Here is a 25980-nt window from a genome sequence, read left to right on the forward strand (position 1 = left end):
GCCAAAATTTGCCAGAATTTGCTGGAATTTGAACTATATCAGTACTTAAATTTATCTTAGCAGACACCAAGATACCACTAATGCTCTGAAGGTAAACTAAAATTGCATGTGTTACATGTTTGTGGTTTTGCTTGTCTCAATAAAGGATGGTTATTTCCTTTTTTATACTCCCTGTGGCATAGGGTAATTTGGCAGCTAAAGTAAATAACACCAGACAGACTTAAATATTGATCCTACAGTTCATTCTATGTGTTCCTAAGGGCTTTTCACTAATAGCACCCAAAGAGTAAAAGTGTAATTTACCTTATGTAAGGTAAAGTTAATTATCTCACATTAAAGCCCCAGTGCCTAATCCATAAAACAGCTGGTAGCATCTATTTTCAATTGCAAAATCATTGTCTGTCTATCCTTTTTTTTTCCCAGAACATTACATGCAATTTTTCTTGGTAATTTTTGTGTCATAAAAGGTTGACCTGTCTTCAGATAATACTGCATTACAAATGTCAGAGCTGAACAGATTCTAATATGTGCAAAAAGAATCTCCTATGGTTCTTACCAAACCATTCCAGATGGTTCAGAGCATCATCTATCCATAAAATACATTTTTCCTTTCAGGTCCATCTTGTTTTTAAAAAAATTCATTGTGCATATAAAACAGATAGAAATCTTTGCTGATATTAAATACCTGAATCCTGACATTCAAAGAAAATTCTTGTGTTCAGAGATGTATAATAATGTTACTGCTGCATGACTACACATAAGGCAAGGCTTACTAAAATTATTTTCTCACTCATATTTCTATGGATAAGAAAAGAGCTTTGATGAGAACAGAACTTGCTCATTTTTCTAAAAATGCAATGTAACACCTTTCTTTCATTTTTCTGTCTCATGTACTTCAAAAATCTAAAGCACTTCTGAAAAGAATAACGTAAAACCTGTCATTGCTGCAGAAATGTTTAAGTGATACTACAGGTATGCTACAGAAAGAAATCCCATAATGGCAGCAATATGTGTAAGTCAAAAAGGGTACAGAGACAACGCCAAGTTTTAATTTCAAAACATGGTGATACATATTAATGAAGTACTGTGAAAAACTCCAAGTGTATAAACTTGGGGATTATCACATACCAAAGGAGAAAAAAAGTCAGAAAAGGACATATGAAAAGAAATCAGTGACCATATTTATGTAGTCATAAATAAGCACCTTTAAATCTTAAGCTCAATGCCAATGAACTTACCACTGTAAAACAGAGCAGGATAATGAACCAGAAAAAAACCTTAACACAGGTGTTGCAGTACCACCAACTCAAATGCCTTCCCTCTGCTAAAACTGCTCTTAAACCACAGACATTTCCCTCCTCTCTTCCGACCATTTTGGATCATTCCCCCACAATACAGATGTGTTCTTCAGAGTACATCAAACTGTTCAGATTCTTCCTGCTTCAAATTAGGTGAAATTAATATACAGCATATATGTGATAATTTGGCCACTGATAATCTACGAAGGTGAATAGGAAAGTGTTCTGTAGTATTCTTAGTAATTCATAAAATGTCATTTATTTTTGTAATACGTTTAAAAGCTGTCTTTGAAAGAAAATTATCTCTTGAGTGATGCAAAACCAAATTCTGAAACAAGTATTTAGAGAAAAATAGTGATCAAAAAATATTTTACCTGTCAAAGTAACAGTTTTTCAGTTAATGTCTCCCTCTGGACCTCCAGACTTCTCTATCTTGACCATTCTTGAGTTGTTAATGAGTGCTGCTTTGGCTCGACAGGATATTTGTCTTTCTGAATCTCCTGTTCTGTAAGTAAAGCCTCCCAAAAGCCACTTGATAGCATTTATTCCATAAATTACTCTTCTTTTAAAAAAAGTTTTAATAAAATTCTGAACGGAATGGATTTTCCCAATTGTAATTATTTCTGCCATGGAACTGTCTCAGGCATGCAGGTAAGATAACAGATTTCTCACCTTGTTGAATGAGTGAGGAAGGGAGGATGATGCAGAAAGGAGGGAAACAAAAAAAAAAAAAGGAAGGCCAGCATCTTTATTGCTACCAAGGCAAAAAAATAATTTATTTTTGTCTGAGGCTTTGGATTTGTAACTATTCTACTATAACTACTCTAACTACTATTCAATGTTTTTTTGTACTTCTGAAAGCATGGAAGAAGCATATTAATTCCACTAAAATTTCTAATTTCAGTGTTCCTTCAGACCAGCAGCAATTTTGTCTGCCTGAAGATTTATCATGGGACAACAAAGAATATTACAGTGAGAAAAATGTAAATAGTTGCAAAAATTATCAAAAAATAAAAAAGTATCCCTTTCTCAGGAAATATGGATAGACCAGAGCTAAACCAGAACTTCCAAACTACCCAGCTTTGGGCTAAGCAAAAAATATTACTTCCACACATCCAAAAAACTAAAAACTACTGTGAAATAGAAACTATTATAATCTTTAAGAAAGTGAAAACAAATACTAGATAAACTTGAATAAATCTCCTGTCATTCATTTCACTTGGGTAACATCATTAAAGTCCAATTTTTTAACACAAATTTCCCATCGTTGTTCTTCCTCTACTGTGGAAACTCTGAAAAATAACTATTTTCTTCTTCCATAAGAATTTTTCATCCCTTAACCAAAAGGCTCCATTAAATATCTTCTTTGTTCTTGTTCAAGCTGTATCTTTTTTTGTTTCACACCTCCTGAAGTGCCTCCTATACGGGTCCACTCATTTCCATATAGCCACTGGGGATCTTACAGCAAGGTGTCCTGAATTGCTTACCTCCTACCTTCTAGTACTGTAATGCCTCTTCACATCCCTGCTGCTTTTACTAATGACTGTATAGAAATGTTTCAGTGTCTATTTAAACTCCTCAGTATTACAGGTTAAACTGTGATATATTATAATAGCTCTGAAAATAAATATGCCTGTAATTAACGGCTTTATCCATACAATTACAGAGTCATGCCTCTTCCCCAAGTCTACTTGCCTCCGATTCTTAGCGTGACAGCAATAACTGCACAAATATTATTGCACAAGTGTTATTGCCTGTGGATAGTACTCTAAAACTCTCACTGCAAATTAAAGCCCCAATGGGCTTGGACTGGGCCAAACACATGAAAAAAGAATGGTCTATGCCTCAAAATGTCAGTTGTGTATCACACCATTCAACTTTCCAAACATCCAAATTTCCAAAGTGGCATCTTCACAGACTGACCTTAAAAACCAGAAATGCTGTGCTTTTCGATTGTACACAGCTTTTTCCACCAAACAGAGTCATCAGATTTGTCTGATTCCCCACAGGCCACCTGCTTGTCCCCCTCAAGTTGCGCTCCCAGCTAACTACCTTCTAAAACAGGTCTGACTCCCTTATTCAAATCACTCTCTAAACCAATGTCCTTGGGGTCATTTTGCACTTTTCACCATTGGCCAGATGACTTCTTTCTTATTGTAGTGCTTCTGAATTAAAATGCAAATTCACCAACAGGAACATGTGCAATTATATGCACAACAGAATACTCCAGAAATTACTGTTTCCCTCAGTAGAACATAGAGGTATTTTACATGCTAAAATCAATGTTTTTTCTTTTGTTTCAACACACATTTTACGCAACAAGATTAAGAATATGGAAGGTAGATGAGAATAACACACTTCAAAAGAAGAAGCCCTCAAACTCTGTGTGGCTCTGACACAGATACCTATGTCACCAACTCACCTGCTTCTAAGAACGTTGCAAACTTGAAGAGACATGTGCTCATGAAACCATAGCTGTTGTTTCCCATCAGAAAATCCTCAACAATCTCTCTACTAAAAGATACGATAAGTCATGAGTAAGAAATGGGGAATATTCTGGAAAGTGAATTCTCTGGAAACAGGAGGCAGCAGCTGTCAGGTCACAAGCCCACACAGAAGGGTAGGGGAGCAAAGGCAGGTGACCTTCAGAAGGAGAGTATGTCAGAACCTCAAAGTAAAATCCAACTCTCTCTTTTTTACAAAGGTTAGTTGAGGGTTAGCAAGAACAAATGAAGAACCTGAACCTTATTTTACAGTACTTAATTCCTGTATACCTCCCAATTTATAAACTAAACAGGTGACCAGAGAGGAAAAGATGGAATTTCTCAAAACAGGAGCAGATCCACATTAGCACTGAAAAAAATTCTCATCTCCAAAATGTCCAGATAAAATAAAATATGAGGGCAGAAAGGTAACCCAGTTGATATGGCCAGTAAGATCAATTATTAATATATAGATATTTCAGACAAAATTGAGATCTCTCTCCTTCCTCTCATCACATCATGAATCAGTTATACATTGCTCACAGCAACAAAATGATGTCACTAATTTGAGATTATTTTGCTAAACTTCATTCACTTCTTTAACTCTTGGTTCACTTGACTTGCTGTCATAAAAATTAAAAGCAGAAGAAACAAAGCACTTTTCTGACTACTAAACATCAGCTAAGAAAAACTAACAACATGAAAGATAATGGCTTCTGCTCTAAAATGAGTATTTCATAGTTTTCAGACTCCAATGTTTTCATTCTTATCTCAACTGAAAACATTTCCACTGAGATATTATGCAAATGAAGTGTGGAAATAAAGACGAAATTTTCTATCATGAGGACTATTTATGGAACAGAACCAGTCCACACTGATTCTGAGGAAGGGATTAAGACATGCAGCTGTAGTCTAGAGGAACCATCCATCACTAAGAGCCTGCTGGTTTTATGTGAGTCACTTCACTTATACATATTTTTTTTTAAACTTTTAATCCAAAGTCAATTACTGAGATATTGAAGCTTCCTTGAACCACACTTTTTCATATAATTAAGGTCCTCTGAAATGGCACTTATTTTTTAATTGCATTGCAAATAGTAGTTTGGATTGTATGCCCAAAAACAGAGGCGGCAATTGCTAATATGGTGCACACTTCTGTCTCTCATCATTACTCTCAATCTCCAATTCATACCTGACAGATGAGAAGTAATTCCTGGGAAGCCCAGGAAGCCCAATTCCCATCAACTCCAGCATATGTCATAAGAATGCTACACAGCTCTTAGCACCTGAAAACAACCCCACAGAGCTTAAAGCACAGATTGAAGAAAACAAGTCTGTTCTTGTTAGAAGTGACAATTTCATCAGGAGTATAGATCTGGAATCTATACTCTAAAGTGCCAGAAGAGGTTTGGAGTGCAAGAATTATCCTGGAGATCATTATATATGTTACATCAAAGTCTTCACAATAAATAAGCCAAATATTTCCTTCACAGAATAACAGAATATTCTGGATTGGAAAGCACCGACAAAGATCACCAATATCCAACTCCTGACCCTGCACAGGACATCCCAAGAGTCACTTTGTGCTTGAGAGTGTTTTCCAAACACTCCTTGAGCTCTGTCAGGCTTGGTGCTGTGACCACTTCCCCAGGGATCCTGCTCAGTGCCCAACCACCCTCTGGGTGAAGACCCCTCTCCTGATATCCAGCCTAATCCTCCCCTGCCCCAGCTTCAGGCCATTCCCTCAAGTCCTGTCCATGGTCACCTGTGCTTTCCCTCATGAGGAAGTTGCAGATTGCTTCAACCTTGTGTGGACTTCTAATGGAAATTGGCTGCAGTCTGCCAACACATCACTTGTCAGCTGCACATTGCCCTGAACAACAAGCAGGCCATCAGCTGGTTACTAAATTTAGCTTTCTCTATGCATTCTCTTTTTTTTATTTATTTTCTGTTACAAAAATTAATAAAAACATTTTCAAGAGGCTTCTTTCTAATAATATAGGAATACATAAAGAATGAGCTGTTTTAGGTAAGCAGAGCATAGCCCCACTGCTGACTTATTTCCAGCATTGCTTTCTACAGAGTAAAATACATGCTTACACAAACATACAAAGCTATGCCAGCTTTTTTTACATTGCAGTTAACAGAGATAAGAGCTGGGACAGAAAATATTCAAAGAAACACATTTCTCAGCTCAGTGAAAATGCTGTGGATTATAAATGTGTTAGACAGGAATAAGGCATACATGTTGTACCTTGAAAACAGAATTTGATGCTTACTTCTGAAAATGCCTAGCCATTAAATAAAATTCTACATAAAATAAGGTACTCCCCAATTTAAGGACAGCTACAGTGCATAGTTCTAAGTAAAATTTTCTATTTCCAATTTTTCTTATCTATATTCCTGCACATATTCTTTCTCCATCAGAATGTAATTACTCTAAAGGCTGCTTTTACTGTACGTGTGTATGATTCAAGTGCCCTCAAACCCAAACTGGAATTATTTTAAAAGTGCATCTGTATTTTCTGTTTGGAGGATAAGACTGTGATAGGAGCAATGCACTTTCCAATATACTTAAAGAAAAGCAGGTAAGATTCTGCTGCAGGCAACTACATTCATTTTACACATATTCATTTCAATTTTTAAAAGTACATTAACTCTAGACAATCTGCTAAAAATAACATGGCATTGTACAACTGTAAAATATTGATAGCAAAAGACTGACATATTGGTCAAACTACTTTTACATGTCCATTATTACTTGACTGAATTCCCCATTGACATCACCATTTTTCATACAATCTAAGACACATGTATAATGAGGTCCTCCCAGACACATAACACATCTTCAAGACCACTCTGAATTGCCCTCTACCAGCATGAGAATAACCCCAGGCTGCACTAAAGAAAAAGTCTATGTCACAGGACTTAAGCATCTCTTAAGCCTCATCTTAAGCATATTAAGAGTTTTATGAAAATATAAATAAAAGCTCTCCTCTTTGGAGAAACAGCACACAGACATCAAAGACACATTACTCTTTATTGCAAGTGTCTCTCAAGATGTGTTGTTCCCCTGTGACAAAGTCTGTTGCAATCACACTTTCTGATCCACATTAATAACAAGATCAATAAAATTACCTTGAGCATAGAATAATAGCATGTGGAAAGCTGCTGAAGCTGAAAATTATATTCCCCCAGCAACTTGAAAGATAAATTAAATCACTGAACAACAATAAAAAACCATAACTTTAAGATAATCCTGCAGAACTAAGGCTCAACCACTGTCTATCCTTAACTTGTACCTTTTAAAAGCAACAACCCAACTGTCCTAGGTACTTGTCTTGCACTCCAAATGTTCTTACATCCCCTGCTGCTGGATTTGCTTTCTTACAGGCAATATGAATGGGTCCTCCATTAAAATTCTAAAAGCACTGGATAATCACAGTAATACAGAAGTGTTTTTCACATTCTTTCCTAATGTTCTTATCCTCTTCTTTTTTCTTGCACTGTTTTCATTCAGCAAGGGAGTTTGGAAAGTGTTAGGGAAAAATTTGAAACCAGCTGTTTAAAACAACGGGGCTAACAGTACCTGGGGAAGCTGTTAACAAACAATACTGCAAACAATACTGTTGGTAGGGTTTAGTACATAGTCATCCCTTCTGTGAACACAGACTATGGAGCGCTCAGAGCAACCTCTAACCAAAGGGTTACTGTCACTTCTTTTTAGTTAACAAAACATGCAATTGCATTAGTGATTCCCTCTGTGATACAGACAGGCAAGCACCAGGACAAAAGTTTAGTTTTAGTCATTTAATGTTAACTATTCCACTCATTTAATTTGTTTGTCAGGCTCAAGGATTGAAAGCAGAAATATGGCTAGAGGAAACTGGGTTTCAGCTCCTGTAACCCAACGATTTTTTATTTTTTTTTACAGAACTGAGAGGAACCCTGGAACAGAGTCCAGATGATCCAACAGATGAGGCACTAAAATTGCTTTCACAGATTATTTTATCAGTCCAGAGAATTGCATGCTGTATTGCAGCCTATTTCCTTCTCTAAGCACACACTGACATAAAGGAGCATTTATGAAGCTGCAAGGGGAAAAGGGATAGCATGATCAATATGCAGTTCACAAAAATGAAAGGAAACTTTACCTACATGGAAAAGATAGAAGGGTGCATTAGACAGGTCATAAATGGAAAAGGCAGTATTTATCTGGAGCTGGTACTCCACGATTTTAGAGCGATTACTTCTAAATATACAAATGTCCTAGCTTAATTACTACTGTATGGATGTCAGTAGTAAGTGATGACTTTCTAAATACAGTCACTGCAGAAACTATTTCAAATCTTTTAAAATAACGAAGTTGAAGTTTATGAGTAAACACACAAAACTACAGGTCTTCTATCTGAAGACTGTTAAACTGTCAAATTGATATCTGAATGAAAATAAGTTTTAATCAAAAGAACTTATTTTGGTATATGCAGCCAAAATGAATAGCCCCCAGAGAAAGCTGCTGACAACAGATGCCTAAAGAAGGTGGCATTTCATAAGTCAAACCTCCTCTACTGCAGCATCATGAGGAAAGGTTTCCCATTACTACAAACACTAAAAGTACCTACAGAAAAATACCTGGGTTAAAAAACGAAACAAAACAAAAACCATCAACAAAGTAACAAACAAACAAATCCAGAACCAAAACATAAAGCAGAAAAACCCCACACAAATTAAAAAAAAATCACCGAAAGTAAGAAAATTAAAACTTCCTCCTATTTCCTAACCATTAATCACCTTATGCTATTGTCACACCTTAATTCAGAAAAGAAAGAGTATAGGTAAGATGGACCCAAAAATCAGAAAAAAACATCACAGAGAAATAAAGAACTGCACAGTAACAACAGCAATGGAGCAGCAGCCAAAGAGATCATCTGGAAGATTGTGTGTGTCACTGTCAGGCAGATAATTTCCTGGGAGAACTGCAGCCCACAATTTTGGTTTGCAATGTAATGACAGCATAACTTCTCTCAGTAAAGAAAGGAATACTGAATAGTAACCTACAAATTTTGAGTGATAATAACTAAAAGAATGCTACTTTTAAATGACTGCCCTCACATTAATACCTTTGCAGGTCTGAACAATGAGAAAATTTGATTACGATTAATCATTATCATCATATCATATAATCATTTCATAAGCAGATATACTGGTTACTTTATTTTGCCTGTGTCCAGTTAAAGGACTATTTTTATAAAAACAGTGATTTTGGAAAACTGGATTAACTATTCCAGCCAATGCTAGAACAATTGACTTTGCTAAGTTCTACCTGTTCACTTAAAACCTCATCCTGTCTGCTGCTCTGGTTCACCTTCAGAGAAATCATTACCCTTTTCCTACTAGACAATGCTTTAGACCAAAAAAAGAGGAAGTGAAAATCTCAGAGGAAGGTAAATAATTACTGCTTTCCCAAAAATTAGGTCTTAAAAAAATATTTTGAAAAGTGCTTCACAGTTGGGTGCTATAAACTGGAGAGAAGTACAATCACTAGTATTACAAAACCTCTTTGCTGTAGCTCATTAATAATCCATCTTTGCTTAAAAGGGTATTTCCTTATGAAATTATTTTCATTTTTGCCAAGTTTTGCTCACTTAAAAAATAAGTGACTAATATCATATTTTATTTTCTCTAGATGTATTAATGCAGATGGCTTCAGGAACCAGACTGCTGTTGAGTTATATTTAGAAAACATGAGGGCAAATAGCCCAACATAGCAATTCTTTTCTACTGGTGAATACTTTCTTTGAGACACAAGCAATGTGGCAACTGTTCCTTCCTTCATGAATAAAGATCTATGTAAATTCCAGCTGTGAATTAGCAATAAATAATTTTAGTAGAAATAGGGGCTGAAAGATGGGAAAAGTTTCTAAGGTCACTAACAAACTATGTTTTAAGGTTTGCAACAGTGAAATTGAAGCCATGTTGATAATGTAGCCATTTGTGCAAAATCCTGTGTCAGCAGTGCAGAGAGGTAATAAGGGAACAGCACCACTGTTCCACAGCACTTAAAATATACCAGTAGCGTTTTGGAAGCCCAGGCACATAGGAAAGAGAAGTTTCACCATCAAAGAAAAATCTGCTCTCACATAACCTAAAACTATTGGATGGGTAACAGTTATATTGCTTAAAGTCTAGGAATCAAGCTAATTCTGTGAAATGGGATTGAGTTCAGAAGGATGGAGAGGTCTTTCTGAAACCTACATGGGTTTTTTTCCAAGATTTTTAAAGTTTTCATCATATGTTAAGATAATGATAAGCAATGATTGTCATCATATTGATAAAAGCTGAGACATTACAGCTAATGCCCATTCACAACTGAAGTAATCAAATAGCTTCATTCTCTCTCCCATTGTTTTTTTTAAGTAGATGTAAGGGTAAATTGAAAGTAAAAAAATGAGTAAAACCTCATTGCTGTCTCCCACCTTGGCCAGCCTTAGAAGGTCAATCAGTAATTTAGTACAAGAGATTTGAAATGGGTGCACTTGAAACAACAACTGGGAAACAACAGATTAATATAACATTGGTCTAACTCAAGAGAGACCTCCAAGGTTTAACATATGCTTAAATTAATTACTTCAAAGTCTTCAGACAGGAGGAATTAAAACCTTATTTCTCTATCACACCATTGCTTTTTACAACAGTTCATCTAAGACTCAAGTTCTCTTAATATCAGGAGTACAGCTACACAAGCAGAGACAGAGAAAAAGAAAATAATCCAAAACACCCCAGTAAAATTCTGCCCATAAAAATATACAACTCCAGCCATTTTACTGTTGTAAATTGCAGGCTTACCTGTGTTCTAAGACTACTGAAAAGTAAGTGTTGTTTGGGTTTTTTTTCCTGAATTCATTGGTTTGGCTTGTTTGCTTTTATATACAGAAAAAAAACCCCAGGGTGAGATAAAACTTGGCCTCCTAGAGGGAGATGTTTCCACAGTGAAAAATTTGCAAATCTGCGCTACACTCCCTCTGTGAGTGGGGCTCAGCAGTGAGCTTCAGAAAAAAGTTTATCATAAAATACTGCATTTAGTGACAGCCTCACAATGTTTCTCTTGCTTTTTGTAAAAGCTTTTAGACACACTTAAAAATTAATCTTCTGGGGAATCTTTGAGATAGCATGGGAGCTGGATTACTGGTTCCATCATGAGACAAAAATTGCAGTTCATCTCCTTCAAGCAAAAGATCTTTGTCATTTTTACAAGGGGGTCATTACCACAGCTTGGTGGCTGCTACTGCAAAATACAAAGAAACTGCAGCATTTCATAATCCATAGTTTGGAAGCTCTTATTGATACAAGAGGAAGCCCACAATACTATCAAGCAAAAGTTAAAAGCTGAAGTCAACTTTTACAAAAATTTGCTTAAGTCTTAAATTAAGCAATTATTCTACTGATAATATGTGATATAGTTATACAAATAATTTTTCTTCCACTGCTGTTCATATATTACCAGTGATTCCATGTGCAAGTGGATTATTTTTCTGTTCTTTAAGATATTTGTGACATTCAGCCATCAAGACAAAGCTCTCACTCTCAAATCAACACCTTCCTCCCATTTTCCCAGAAGAAACTGGTTCAAGTTTTACTGACCTCTCAAGAACTAATGTTTCACCTTGCAGTTCAATAGTTCTATGTGGCTGAAATTGACTAATTTTGAAAATTTTTAGTTTTGGTGCAAATAAAAACTTGCATGAGTGCTTGCCTGCAATGGTGGCAGTGACATGTTTCTGTATTTATGGGAAGTTCAGGCCATCACAAAAGCAGTAAATAACAAAGGTTAATACTTGCCATGTCAACCAGATTAAATGATAGCTGCATTTTTTTCCCCCAGAGAAAGATTGTTTTTCTGTCTTCCCACTTGGCCTCCAGTGTACCTGGACACTGTTTAATTCAGCACAGTTGATTACTTAAAACACCAATTATACCTCTTTTTACAAATTGTTATACTGCTCTATATTCTAAATGTAATACTCTGCAGAAAGGTAAACTTTCTAAAAATAATACTAATCATATTTTTAAAAGTCTACGGAATCTGATGACTATAATCAGAACACTTAAATTTGCAACTGAGGAATTCTGAATTTTAAATACATTAATTACTTCATATTTGCTACTCATGAGTCAGCTTTGATCTGCTAAAATAACATACAAAAGGCATTTTTTCCCCCTCTCAAGATTTTTATTTCTGCATTATATACAAAATGCTTTTGTTAGTATTTAAAAATGACATTAAGATGACACAGCAAAGTAGTGTGGGTGAGAATGTGTGGGAAGCTGATCAGAAGCACAACGAACTTCTTGGATTTTCAGAGAACAGTGGATCCCTCCAGGGAAATTTGGAAAAAATATTCTGCATAGAAACAACTCTGCTTATATATCACATTTTATCTTTCTCTCCTAAGGTTCTTTATCACTTGGAATATTTGCTGGAAAACAGATTTTCTGTCTTGATGGTTGTCTAATCTGCTACTTATAACTCCAGACATAATCCTGTTTATGACATTGCCATTGGTGACAATGGAAAACTCTCCCCACATGCACCTCCACACTGAGGTCAAGATGATCCAAAGGACACAGTTCAGCAAAACACACACAAGCCTAACCTCAAACATATGCTTATGTCTTATGGGTGTGTGTCCTCACCAAATGAGGATGTGAGGACAGAACAAGTCCCCTGGGGTTGTCATTATTGCTGCAGTCAGAGCCATGATCTAAGGGCAGTGCCAGATAGATTAAGGTTGATGGTCAGACATTTACACACTACAGCTTTACTGGTTTTGTTTGAAAACATGCTTACACTGATGCTTAACCATTTTACTCCATCAGCCAGAATGAAATAAGAGAGTCAGGAATGTGAGTAAGTAGGATCTCTTATACACACATGCAAAGGGAAGAAGCAGACACAGGCACTGCAGAGTTGGGCCAAACTGGCAGAAATTAATGAACAACAAACAGGAAGATCAAGATCAAGCAGTGGAGGAACAGATCAGCTATGACCAGGAAAGGTTTCCACTCCAGTTAAAGTGCAATACAATGACTGCATTTCAGGTTACATGAATTACTCGAGAAAACATGTATATACATGTTTTCAAGAAGTTTTTCATTTTCAAGAAGTTTAACTCAAGAGATAATTTAAGTTAGATAACATACAAAATATTTGCGTAATAAAATAATTGGGACATTGGTGAAAACAAGGCCTTTACATATCCAAAAGCAGCAATTTTGGTTGAAATTTCATATTCTCAATCTCTACTAAATAATTTCTGCCTTCATGAATAAACAAAACTGTTATCCAACCAGCATAGTACAGAGACATAGGTATCTATCCTAAATTCACGTATGCCATATCAAAAGCTTATACACCTTTGTGTTCTCAAAATACCAATGTAATTAAAAAATTAATCAAAATTTAATTATATGCTTTAGACTTTGCACTACCATCTAGCTTACCCAAGATGATTCTGTGATTTTAAAAAGTTCATTTTTACTCATTTAACTGAAAAAAAAAAAAAACTGATAAAAAAATCATGCCAGAAAGATTTTGACGTCAAGTGATGTCTCCCATTTAACAAGAGGCAAAGCTTGGCCCTGATAGGAGCCACGTGAACCTTCTAATGCTGCCTCAGCAATGCATTTGGTTATAGCAAAAACTCAAGACCAGGAGTAAAAAAAGTGTACTTTTCCTATGATTGGATTAACTGGGTTTTAAATATCACTAAATCAAAACTGCCAACAAGGTTTTATGACTTTTCAGCTAATTAAAATCACCAGTAACATCTATTCACTTCAAAAGAGCACCTATTACATTATTTTGGAGTAATTTTGGAGACTATTACCCAGTGCCACTTACACTTAGTGGCTGAGACATTATAAGAATCACCTTGTATTGCATTTCAAGTCACTCAAGTGCACACAAATCTTGTGTGAAACCCGTGCAGAAACAGCCTCCATGGAAAAATCAGCATCACATTTACACATTTTAAGACTTCAAAACAAGGCTCAAATGGGACCTGAGCTCACAAAAGCATTCTGCAAAGCCTATGCACAGAGGTGGGGATTTTAACAGTGTATTTGCATGCAGCCAGTTAACTAGAATTATAGATTTCTCTGTAACTGGTCACTTATATCACATAATAGTAGATTAATGAAAACTGTATTCATTTCCAGGCATTTACACTAACAGGAATTATTATACTTAAGGGTCCCCTGGAATTTCCATTACAAATCTATTTTTGAGGACTTGTATGTCAGTCATAATAATATATTTTTAGCTGAAACTTGATATGAAAGGTCTCAGGCATGCATTATTCAGTAAATGTTCTCACACCTTTAAAAAGGCTTCTTTCAAAATTAAGAAAAGAGAGTAATTTTACCTCATTTTCCTGTTTATTGTGGTTGTTGAGAGTTTTACTTTAAGCAACCTAAGGTTTGCCAACCTAAGCAACCTAAATTTGCTACAAGACACAAACATTACATTGTTAATTCTATTGGATATGGATGGACTTCCTACAAGTATCTTGCACTGCAAAACATCAGTGAAAAAGAGCAATTGGACAGTAAAACAGATTGAATGGTCACATAAGTTTTAGGAAGATTTTAGGCTGATTAAAAGGCTCCTTTGGTAATTTCTGGCTCTACATAATTAGAGAAACAATGATGGAATTAGCAGAAAAATCCTTTTAATTTGTAAATGATGTGCATATTTATTGAATCCCATTTCCTTCTTCCCTGTATATTATCTAATAGAATAAATAATTTCCTAATAAGGAATAATGAAACAGTTACACTCCTAAATTATTTAAATTATGAATTCAATCTACTGGACCTTCACACTACTTTTTTCCACTTGAATTTTATGCCTCCTTTGGTGCACATCCTGTCAAGCACGGATTAACATTCTTATTCTGACACACCTGAGAGAGCCAGAAGACTGTATTGGGTCATCAGTCCTTGGGGAGGAAAAAAAAATCCACAATGCTCTACAAGTTCTTTGGAGCTGCAGGTTTGCATCTTATACACACTTATATAATGCACTTATAAAATAAATAAAGATTAGACAGTGGACCATAACAATTTCTGGAATATTGGGTGATAACTGTTATACAAATGACAACACATTCACCCTTACTGACCAAAAGGAATTAACAGTATTTCACTACTTTCACTGTAGTTGCAATAATGTGCCTCTTTTTTAACAATATACATTTTTAAAGGTTCATACAGAAAATTAAAGTCTGAACACTAATTTTACTCAGTGAAGCAGAAAGAATCTCTTCCAATTATTAAAAAACAATTCAAACATCCATGGGAAAAAAATTAAATCAATTTACAGTAGAAATTAGGATCAGGTTTTCCAAAAGCTTCTGCATCCATGGCAGTGAATGGTTTTTAAAAAGGCTTCAATATCTTTTCCAATACTTAATTACTACATTTTAATAGCTAGTTCTCACTGGGAAATAGATGCCTTCAATTCCTTGAAAGCAATAGGAACTTCTGGCTACTTCACAGCCATATGTAATGGAAGAAGTAGAATGAGGAAGACTTCTGAAATCTAAATCACAAGTCACCATTCTGAGACATCCCAAATCTATGAATATCCACATGAATTTCTGGAAGACCTTCTCATCTCAATTGGGCTTAGCATTACCTTTACTTAACTCTACATCTTATAACAACTTCTCTCCAAGGGTTGTATCTAAAAATAAACAATACTTAGAACATTTTGCGCATTAGGGCCTTTTGCCCCATCTCAATCAACTCCAACTTTTCAAGGAAATTGTGATGACCAATCTCTGAAAAATTTTGTGTTCACAAGTTAGTGTCATTTTGATGATTTAGTTTTTCCAGTTCACAAAAATCTGTACTGCACACCTACTCAGGAAGGAACTGCTCCAGGTGAGCAGGCATGTTGTTCCTGCTGAAGCCCATTCCGACAGGTTGACAATATTTAAATCTCATGCAAATACAGACAAAACCAGTGTGCTCAGGTAATGTCTAACGTAACAGAAAGTCATGGCTACACTGGTTCAAAAACATTTCCAGTGACAGAAAAGGCAAAGGATGTGTTGTCAGCCTTTCATAGGTTAATTTATTACATGTAAAGCCTGTTTTTCTGTTCACCTGACATCCAAATCCTTCCACTCCCAAACACCATGGGCTAACAATCCATCTAGAGTGGAGGCTCCCTATAGCCAGGCTGCTCTGCAGCAAGGGATGCAAAACATGGCCACGGAAAAGAGACATTCAAAAGCAGCCATAAGCACACCCAATTGTGAAGGAAAATTCTGGGGTTTAATCCATTGTTGCAGAGTTGTTTGGTTAATAGAAATGCCTGATCATTAAAGAAGAAAAGAAAGAAGAAATAGTCCAGAGAGCAGACACTGGAACAAGGACTTTCCACTTCAAATAGTTGAATTTTTTGAGTAATGCTTTCATTAGGGTGATTTAATATACTGTTCCTGTCCAAGGCCAAGCTTTCTGCAAATTTCTTCTACTTGTTCAAAACTTATAAAGCTGAGTTTGTCTTCAGCACAATCACAAAGAATCAGTGGTTTGTATATAGGAAAAATCAGTGGAAATACTCAGAAGTGACATATTTACTGTAACAGCACACACTTGAGTTGCAAAATGCATCTCTCAGAAGGGTTGTTTTTCTTCCCACACAGTTAAATTCTTATTACATGAAAACTAACAAATGAATCCCTCTGTCAGTATTTACAGAATAAAAATTAATAGGCCTTAGCTTTGATGGAGATATGCAAAAAGAAGCTCAAGACAGACAGAAATAGCACAGAACCCTTGTTCTTTCAAGTCCGGGGACAGGGGAAGAGCTCACACTCTCTATGTCTCATCTAGCCTGTGATAAATTACATTGAATATGATTTACATATTCTGTATTCAGTTGCATACATGTCAATTTCCTGAATATTGTCTTCTAATTTAGAACAGAACTTCTAGTTTTTATTGGGAATTAATTACACCCTTATTTGAAAAACTCATACAAAAATGTCATATGCAGTCGGTGTGATTCCAAGTCTTGGGAGGATCTTTGCCTTGTTCAACTAACAACTAATTTGAAAATACTTAGCCAGAAAATTTGCATGCCAAGATTTTTGTAGCAAAAGTGAGAGCACTGCTACTTCTGTGGCTTCAGACAGGCAAGACTGGCACTGTAAATATGCCCCTATGTCACTATTCCTCCAGGGCTTGTGCTGTCCTGGCTATTATCCATTCACCGAACACAGCATCTCTGTCAAGAAATGGGAGCGGGATGGGAATCCCTGTAGAAGCACAGTTAGAGTAATTACAATAGAGTACAAAGGCTGATTCTGTCCTGGTTTTCTTTTTGCAAACCCACAATTGACATTTGTCAATGCCTACAATTCATATGTAATTATACACAGGTACAGATAGATTGCATCCACTCACAGTAGTAAATTTTTTAGTTTTAATATCTCCAGACATTTGACTATTTTTGAAGTTATCACTTCTAAAGACAACAAGATGCCATCTTCCATATCTTTAAAGGGGTTTACAAAAATTATCCTGTGGATGAGCACCATCCTTTTAAATGAGGGGACTGAACCCTGCTTACTTAATTCTTAAAAGTACTAGCAGAGAACTACAGCATTAACCACTAGAAATCTACTAGGAATCTGGATTACTTCTGGAAAAAAAGAATTATTACTATACAAGACTACTTCAACATGATTGAATACTAAAGATTCTATTATAAACCTTGCAGAGGGTTGCATGATGTATGAGGATAAAAAAGGGAGGGAGGAATAATAAGGATTTGGTCATGATGCACTGACAGGCTTGGGAGTCACTAAGGAGCACAAATATAACTATTGGAACAGCTTTAACTTGTAACGAGTTTGTAGAGTACAACATAAAAATCTTTTATTCTACTACACTGCTCATCTATAAAGATTTTATGTGACTTTCAATAGAAGAGTTATGAAATAAAGCAGCCTATAGCAGGAGCTAACAAGTGCACTTCATGTTCATTCCCACATATTAGCACCAAGACACTGCCCATAAAATATATTAAAGATATTATCTTTTTTCTGTGGCAAGAGCCAAAACACTTCAATATTTATAGATCAAGGCTTTCTTAAAGGAAAAAAAAAACCCAACAAAAAACCAAACCCAGAAGACAATAGTTATTAATTCAGTAGTACAAATCACCTGCAAGGCAATCTCTTTAAATTACTAACAACCAGCCCATGGTCTGCAGAAGGGAGTGATCACTTTGAAAAATCATCACCAACAACCAAACAAGAAGATTTTTCTACTGGTTGAAGTCTTGCAACACTGTAACACACTGAAAGTGCAATCCACTTAACAAATCATTTATATTGACCTTAAAGAAAAATGAGAATTATGTCACACCTCTAGAGATGTATAACATAGACATACATAATATATATATAAATATACATAATAATGTATTACTTGTAAACTGTCTTATAAAAGTAGTTACAAACTCGCTGCAGTCCTGCATTTATGTTCTAGATTAATATTTTCATGCTGTGGCCACATATATTCTAGCAAAACCAGCATGAAAATTCCAATCCACATGTGGAATATCAATTGGAAGACTTATTTTGGTCCTCAACAATAAATATTTTATTTAGATATAGGAGTTCTTATTTATTTTTACATAGTAAGCTAAGAAAGGAAAATGCCTGAATTAGAGACATGTAGTAACACAAAAAGGAAATCCATACTAATGTAATTTAGTTCAGTTCAAAAATGTTCTGTGATGTTATTCCAGACAGTAACTAAAGGAAAAGGTGAAACAAGGTCTTCAGTAAAAAGAAGTTCTCACTTCTAAGATATACATCACTTGCTCTGCATTCACAGAAGTCTCTGTAGACACATTTGAGCATGAGTCAGTAATGTATAAGCACAATAATTTGACAAGAGCCAAATTCAAACTGTCTGCTGAGAAATGCAGTTTTAGGTGAATGAAACATACACATTTATGACACAGAGAAACTAATAAAACCAACTGTCTTCAGCAGCAGAAGTATTTAGCAAAGCAGCACCTTCTCAATATTCCAGTATTTCATTTTCAATTCATTTTCAGTCTTGTTCTCTCCTTTTTGTCTCTATAGAATATGTGCAGCAACATAAACAACTAGAAAGGATTAACAAAAGATATTGCTGACAGAAATAATTTTCATTACCTATTTCCATACCAGTGTATATAGGACTATTTTTCCTGTTTTCATTTTTCTCTATCAGAAGACAGAGAAAAATTAAACTTTTCCATGAAGTTTTGTGGTTTGGAACAGCTCCACCCTATTTCCTTACCACTTTATCCCCATTTCTTTTTATATCACAAGCCATCTCTTCCCTTTACACACATAAAGATAATTGCTGCTACTTGAGAGGCAGCAGCACAGCTCCTGTTGTTTTCATTATCTGAACCTATTCATAATCTAAACCCTGAGCTTGTTTAATGTCCCCTACTGAAAACAGCTCAAGAAAAAGGAGAGATTTTAAGTAAACCAGTAGTGGGCTTCCATTATCAAGAGCAACTCAGAATCAGAGGTCTACCAGCAAATTACAGCTGTGCCTGCACATTTCTGAGAATATTCTGATCTATGCATATTATAATTATTGTTTTGTGCAACTTTGACATAACTCAAGTACAGAGGTGAAATATAATATTAAAAAAACCACAAACTTTTCTTTTTAGACCTTTGAAGCTATTAGGCTCTGCTATGTAAAACTTGGCACACACCAAGAAATAAACATTTCCCTGATAGATGGTAACAGCTCCTTTGTTTCTCCAGCTCCCACTTGATGGAAAGATTATGCTCTCAATCAACGTTAATGGCTCCCACTAAGACAAACCAATCCATCGTCTCTTAACTCCACACACACTGCTGACTCCATGTGCCAAAACCTGCACACTAAGATAGCAAATACTTGGAATTGAATAAACAGTTCAGATTCCTCTCATCAGACCCCAGTAACTCACAGTGCATTAAAATAGTTCTATTTAATAGTTTTATATTTAAATAGTTTATATAGTTATATTAAATATATCGTTAGATTTAAATAGTTTAAATAGTTATATTTGATTATACTTATAGCTAGACAAAAAAGCCAGATGAAGTGATACCAGATCATAAAGTCACCCTAGGACACATATACAACCCATTACCTCAGAAAGTGTATATTTCCTCAGTGAAATCTGTAGCTACAGAATATTTCTCTCTCTTTTCAAGACATTCTGTACTAGAATCCCAGAATAGCCACAGAACAAGGGGGGGGAAAAAAAAAAAAAAGAGGAAGGAAATGTTGACCTATTTAATAGGGAATAAGCCAAGACATTGAAAACTAACACATGACCAATATCATCCATAGAAACCCCCATATCTTATCTAGATAGATCAAATGCATAACTTGTTATGCAGAATCTTCAGGGGTGTCTAGGGAAGAAAATTTACTTCTGTACTTCTTAATGAACCTGTACCAATTTTTGAAAGGAATTTATGAGGGAATAGTTGGGAGGAAAAGGGAGAAAATTAGAATGGAGAATAGTCTTCATTGCTACATTTTCAAGGGGTCAATTCCAAAAATTAACTGAGAGAAAAATGTGGAAATGTGAACATTATATGAGACTCACTGCAACACAGATAATCTTACATAATACCAAATTCATTAGCCCAGGAAAACCATTTAAGTAGCCTTCAGAGATCCCCATCTTTGTTCTCCATTGTTACCTGAATAAGAGGAACCCTCAGAAAATCTATAGTATAACTAGAATAAAGGATACACTCAACAATATTGCAGGACCTGGTGGTGAGTGGAATTAGCCACAATCATTACTGTATTGCATAAAATACCTGCTGTATATTTTTTCTTCGCAGAATACAAATAAATTAGTCCAAATAGTCATTATATTTGTTGATAACCACATACACTTGAAGTTCTCACTTTTCTCATGCACATTCAGTGTACTCCCCAGAGCTGGAACAAATTATGTTCACAAGTACCAGTACTTTGAAACAATTTCTGTAAACTCAGATAAATGCTAGTTCAACTTTCTGACTACCCAAGGTAAACAGCTTACAGTTTCAGCTCTGTTACATAAAAGAAATAATTTATAAGGCACCTGCAAAGCCTAATACACTCTGAGTTCTTTATGATGCAAGTACTTATCACCTCTTTAAGAATTCAAAGTCAGCAATAATATTCTTGAACACCCTTAACATACTTGCACTTTCTATAAGAGCAATTCTAAATTATCCTGTTCAAAAAACTGAAAACTTCATGGTTTACCTCATGACACTGGAGTGACATAAACATTCTACCTGCAGGTTGGCACAAGTTTATATGGTAGATGCAATACATCAAGACTGAGGAAGAAATGCAATTTTGAAATAAATTAACATTAAAATCAATAGAAATTATCTCAAGCTGAATAGCCATGATTATTTATCCTTTCTCCCAAGGCAGAAGTTTGATCCCATTAATGTTAATACATGAGTCCAGGCAATGATCTGCCTCTATCTAAAGTCAGTAGTGTTTGCCATGACTACAAACAAAGCTACAGCAAGGCCATGCTTAGAAAAAAAATAGAAATCCAAAAGAATCTTTCTGTGTCTCTTGTTTTCTCAGAAGACTTTGCATCAGCTAGCATTCCATATTATTCCTCCTGGCTTCTACTTCAAATTCTGGTGAATTTGCAAGCAAGAAAGCCAAGGCCTTGCATACTAAGTATTTTGTTGTTTCCTTGTATGTCTCTCTCCTCATTCATTTCAAGTTATATTCAGGATATCTTAGGACTTGCTATGTTACACAGACCATTGTAAAATCAAGTGTTACATGTTGCAATTAATCAAATTATAATCTTGGTTTGGAATCTCTTTTGAAACTGTAAGTGAAAAAAAATTATGTAACATGATTGCCTGGGTTTAAGAAATAGGTGACTTCTTAGAGTAAAATAAGCCCAGAGCTTAAATCCTTTAGGCAAATTAGTAGGACAAAATTGTCTATACAGTCCCTCTTCTGACTTCTGCAGATAGGCTGAAAAGACTTTTTATCAGAAAGGTCAAACATTTCATTATAAAAACACAATAAACTGACTACAGAATACTAAAAATAATACTGCTTTATTTAGGTAGGCTGTAAGTGCCAGATCACAGTATTCTGATATGCTATCACCTTTAATTGGTGACCAAATGTCTAGAAACCATTCAAAGAAACAAAGAAAAGATTCACAGGTTTTTTACAATTTTTTCACAAGAACATTCCAGTTCTGAAGGAATGGGAAGATATAACACTGATGTGGGAGATGACAGTCCCAGCAAGGAACCCTCATCGTTCCATCACTGCCCATGGCTGTCTAAGAAATAACTCCATGTCCTCATTTCTCCTAACTACAGTTCTCATAATGAAAAGCAAATGGTTTAAAATACAATGTACTTTTCTTCCTCAACACTTAAAGCTCCTGGAGGTAGAACACCAGATAATAAGTTCAGTGATACAAAGTTTGGAACCCCCTTTTAGCCACTTTGAAATTTTCCAGAAGTAATGTTTCAGAAGGTGAAATTACTCAGGTTTCCTGGTATCTTGAAAAGGAGCAGCATCAAACTCTCTGTCACCAATACCTCTCTGTCTCACAGTAAAATCACCTGTAATGTTATCCTCAAATTAGGCCAAGGGTTTTATGAAAAAACTCCTGTACATCACACAAGTCATTCAATTTGAGAACTAATGTTTGCCAGTTCATTCAGTTCAACACCTCTGAGAACCCAAGCATGACACTGAGGAATTAAATATTTTAGTAGTACAATGATATTAAAACAACTGATAACTTTCCAGGTGTTATTTTCAAATGCATGATTACAGCTACAGCAATAGCCCTAAAATAACATTTGTATTCAGAAAGCTGCTCACTTGAAACCTTTTCAAGAATAATGGAAAGTTTGCTTCAAACAACAAACTTCAATTCACAAAAACTTGAAAAAATCACATTTATTTTGCATTACTTTTGCATCATATGCTTCTATGTTTCAGTGTCTTTTGTTTTTCTTTATAAGCCCCTATGAGTGTTAGGCCAAATTCCATGTCCTTAACCAATTAACATGCAAATTAAGATAAAAACTTCAAAACTTGACCCCAAACTTTTCCAAATAATAAAAGTGAATGTTAGTAAAGTTTCATCTAAGTCAAGAACAGCTTCTTCTAAAGTAAGAATCAGACTTGCCCAATTTTCTCCACACCTCATTAGTCTCCCAGGTGATGAAAGTGAAATAGAGAAAGTGTCAAATTACTACGTTCTGAACAAGTTCAGTATTTGAGCACAGTCAGATCTAAGTATTTAGGTAAGAGAGACAAACATCTTGGAAAAATTAAACTTCTAAAGTCATAGACTCTTTCATCACCCCCAAAAATAATGTCAGGCTAGAAAAAAAAAAGGGGGGGGGGGATTTTTGAAAACACACAGAAATAAAAAACTCTTTTTTTTGTTTGTTTGTGATGGAAAACGCAGTGCTGTGAGATAACGGCTTTTTTTGTTTTGGGTTTTTTTTAACAAGAACCAAAAGACCGGCGTGAGGGAAGGCACCGCGTGTGGGGGAGCGCGGCGCGGGCGGCGGGTGCGGTGCGCGCGCGCGGCCGGCAGGGGGCGCCGTTGCTCGCGGGAAGGCCGTGAGGGCGGGAGCGGCCCCGGAGCTGCCGCAGGAGCGGCCCCGCGCAGCCCCGATCGCTCCCGCCGCTCCCCGCCCCGGGATCCACCGCCGCCAAACGGGGAAGGCCGCCCCCGACCCCCCGCCGACCCCCGAGCAGCCGGGGTGTCCCGCCTCGGCGCCTCCCCGGGGCAGGAGGCTGCGCCGGGTCCCCGCACGCCCGCCCGCGGGCGCCGCTCCGCCTTGGCAGGGGCGGGGGAATCGACAGCCACCCTCTGCGAGAGCTAGCAGCCCCCAAACACTAAGTACTCACCATATTGACTTCCGACACCATATCTATACTGGCAATGTCTATGTTCATGCCAACAGCCACTGGGGGACCTGCAAACCAACAAAATCGTCCGCAATGTGATCTCTAAGAACTTAACTCATTCTTACCAGAGTTAGCAGGGCGAACACAGCGTACACATGAAACGACGTTTAAACATAACCAGAAAGTCAGGAGGGAGACATAAAGTGCTCCCCCCCCTTCCCCCCCACCCCTCCTCAGCGAGGTCCCTCCGCGCCCGTGGGACCCTGGGGGTGGCACCGGGAGGCTGCCCGAGCCCGAGGCACGGCCGTGGCGGTGCTTTATGTAACAGCACACACGTGCCGGCCCCGGCCCCGGCCCCGGCCCCGGCCCCGGCCCCGGCCCCGGCCCCGGCCCCGGCCCCGGCCCCGGCCCCGGCCCCGGCCCCGGCCCCGGCCCCGGCCAGCCCCGCTCCGCGCCCCTCCGCGGGGCCCGCGCCCGCCACCCCCGGGCACGGCCAGCACCGAACCGCAGGAAAGGGATGGGACAAGTGCGGGGGGAAAGGGCCACCCACAGCGAACACGTCCGAAATAAACAAACTAGTTCTAAGTAGGAGCACGGAGGGGGTTAAATGACATTTTTGTATCAGTTAACAGCACATCTTGTACTCGAAAATAGTAACTGTGATCACAGGCACATTAGGCTGGAAGGAACAAACGTTGGGTGAACTTAAAAGAGATTTGCATCTCGATAAAACCAGTTAAACGAGGGTTTAATTCCAGGTTAGTAAAGTATCATCACACCCACACACACATAATGAGGAACCGATTACTGATATACAAGTAATTTAAGTGATCGCATTCCTGTGCTAAGAAAATTGAGAAACGATAGGTTTAACTTTGGATCAGCTATAGGAAATGGCAACACACACACTCCCCAAAGCAACAGCACCCACAAACCGTTCGAAATCGCCCCCACACAAAACGCACCCAGCCCGGATATACAACCTCTCTTATGCAAAAGCAATCAAATTACCTCCAAAATCTGGCCTCAAGCGAATATCATAGCCCTTCAGCAGTCTATCCACGGTCTCTTTCACCAGTGACATATTACTAGGGTCATTGACACTAAAGAAAAAAGAAAGAATAATACTGTATTATTTCTGATTTCTCAGCCCCCAGCTGTGCATTCCTCTCAGCAGCAGCATGCACTGCAATTCAAAGTAAAGAAAAAGAGATACCTTAATCACTTACCTCTGTGCACACACCGCAGCTATTATTAAAGGGAATGACCAAATCCCAAAGTAACCCTTTTTCCGGACTCTCAGCATCCCTTTAGCTTTTGATATGATTTAGGTTTTCAGTGAAGAGGAGATCCAACTTATTCTGGCCAGTGCAGTAATTCTAATGTGAAGCGCATGCGCACGGCGTACCACAACATCAAAAGGAGCAGTGGTTGCTGCTGGAGATGGAGCAAATTTCCTTGAAAAAAAAAATTAAAGGGGAAGAAGAAAATGCATTATTAAAAAAAAAAAAAAAAAAAAAGTAATCCACAGGAGGATCCAGTATATTTTTGTTGTCGTTTTTGTTATTATAGAGTATAAGTCACAGCAAGAGAGAAGTTTTAGGAGTTGCAGGGTACAGCGGCTTTGCAACCTAGTTTGAGCGTTGGGGGGGCTGGACGGACTCGGATTAGGCACAGGGAGAATAGTTAAAAAGGAAAATGCACTGCGTACGTATGGGGGCAGGTGGGGGGAGAGAGGGCAGTTTAACTTTTTAGTCCCTGGAAAGAACCGCCTGAAGCGAGGAGAGGTGCGGGCAAAGGAGCCGGCGCTGGCAGCGGAGGCGGGTGGTGGGGGAGGAGGGAGATGAGCGCCTACAATATTTCTCACGGAGGAAAAAAAAAATGATGACGAATAGTTTATTGTAAGAGGGGATTAGGCTGTTTCTTTCCTTACTGTGGTGCCAGGCGCTATTCCAGGAGCAGAGGCACTGGGAGCTGAGGGGGTCGCCGGCGGCGACCGCCGGCTCCCACGGGTCACTGTCTGGTGCCCGAGGGGCGGGAGCGGAGCCCCCGAGACCCCGCTCCCCCCGGCGCCTTTTCCATACATCGACCGATGTTTAACCTACGGATGCGAGCTCTTCAGGTAGAACGAAACCTGGCCACGGAGCTGGGGGAGGGGGGGGCAAGGGGAAGAAAATCGCCAC

The 25980-nt window shown here is 37.5% G+C and overlaps 1 protein-coding gene across 2 annotated transcripts in view; it reads right to left on the minus strand.

The window, feature by feature from the left end:
- GABRB2 (gamma-aminobutyric acid type A receptor subunit beta2) overlaps positions 1–25256 on the minus strand; it is a 133376-nt gene extending 108120 nt beyond the window's left edge. Inside the window, exons 1-3 of one of the 2 annotated variants that reach the window (XM_058848671.1) lie at positions 25027–25256; positions 24809–24900; positions 23798–23865 (exon numbers count right to left, since the gene is read on the minus strand). In XM_058848671.1, the coding sequence (XP_058704654.1) occupies positions 23798–23865; positions 24809–24900; positions 25027–25103 (237 nt within the window). In that variant the 5' untranslated portion in view covers positions 25104–25256. The remainder of the gene's footprint in view (positions 1–23797; positions 23866–24808; positions 24901–25026) is intronic. The other variant, XM_058848672.1, reaches the window with a different exon arrangement.
- Positions 25257–25980: the final 724 nt, after the last annotated feature.

This window comes from Poecile atricapillus, chromosome 13 (assembly GCF_030490865.1).
Source record: "Poecile atricapillus isolate bPoeAtr1 chromosome 13, bPoeAtr1.hap1, whole genome shotgun sequence".
Taxonomy (NCBI): Eukaryota; Metazoa; Chordata; class Aves; order Passeriformes; family Paridae; genus Poecile; species Poecile atricapillus.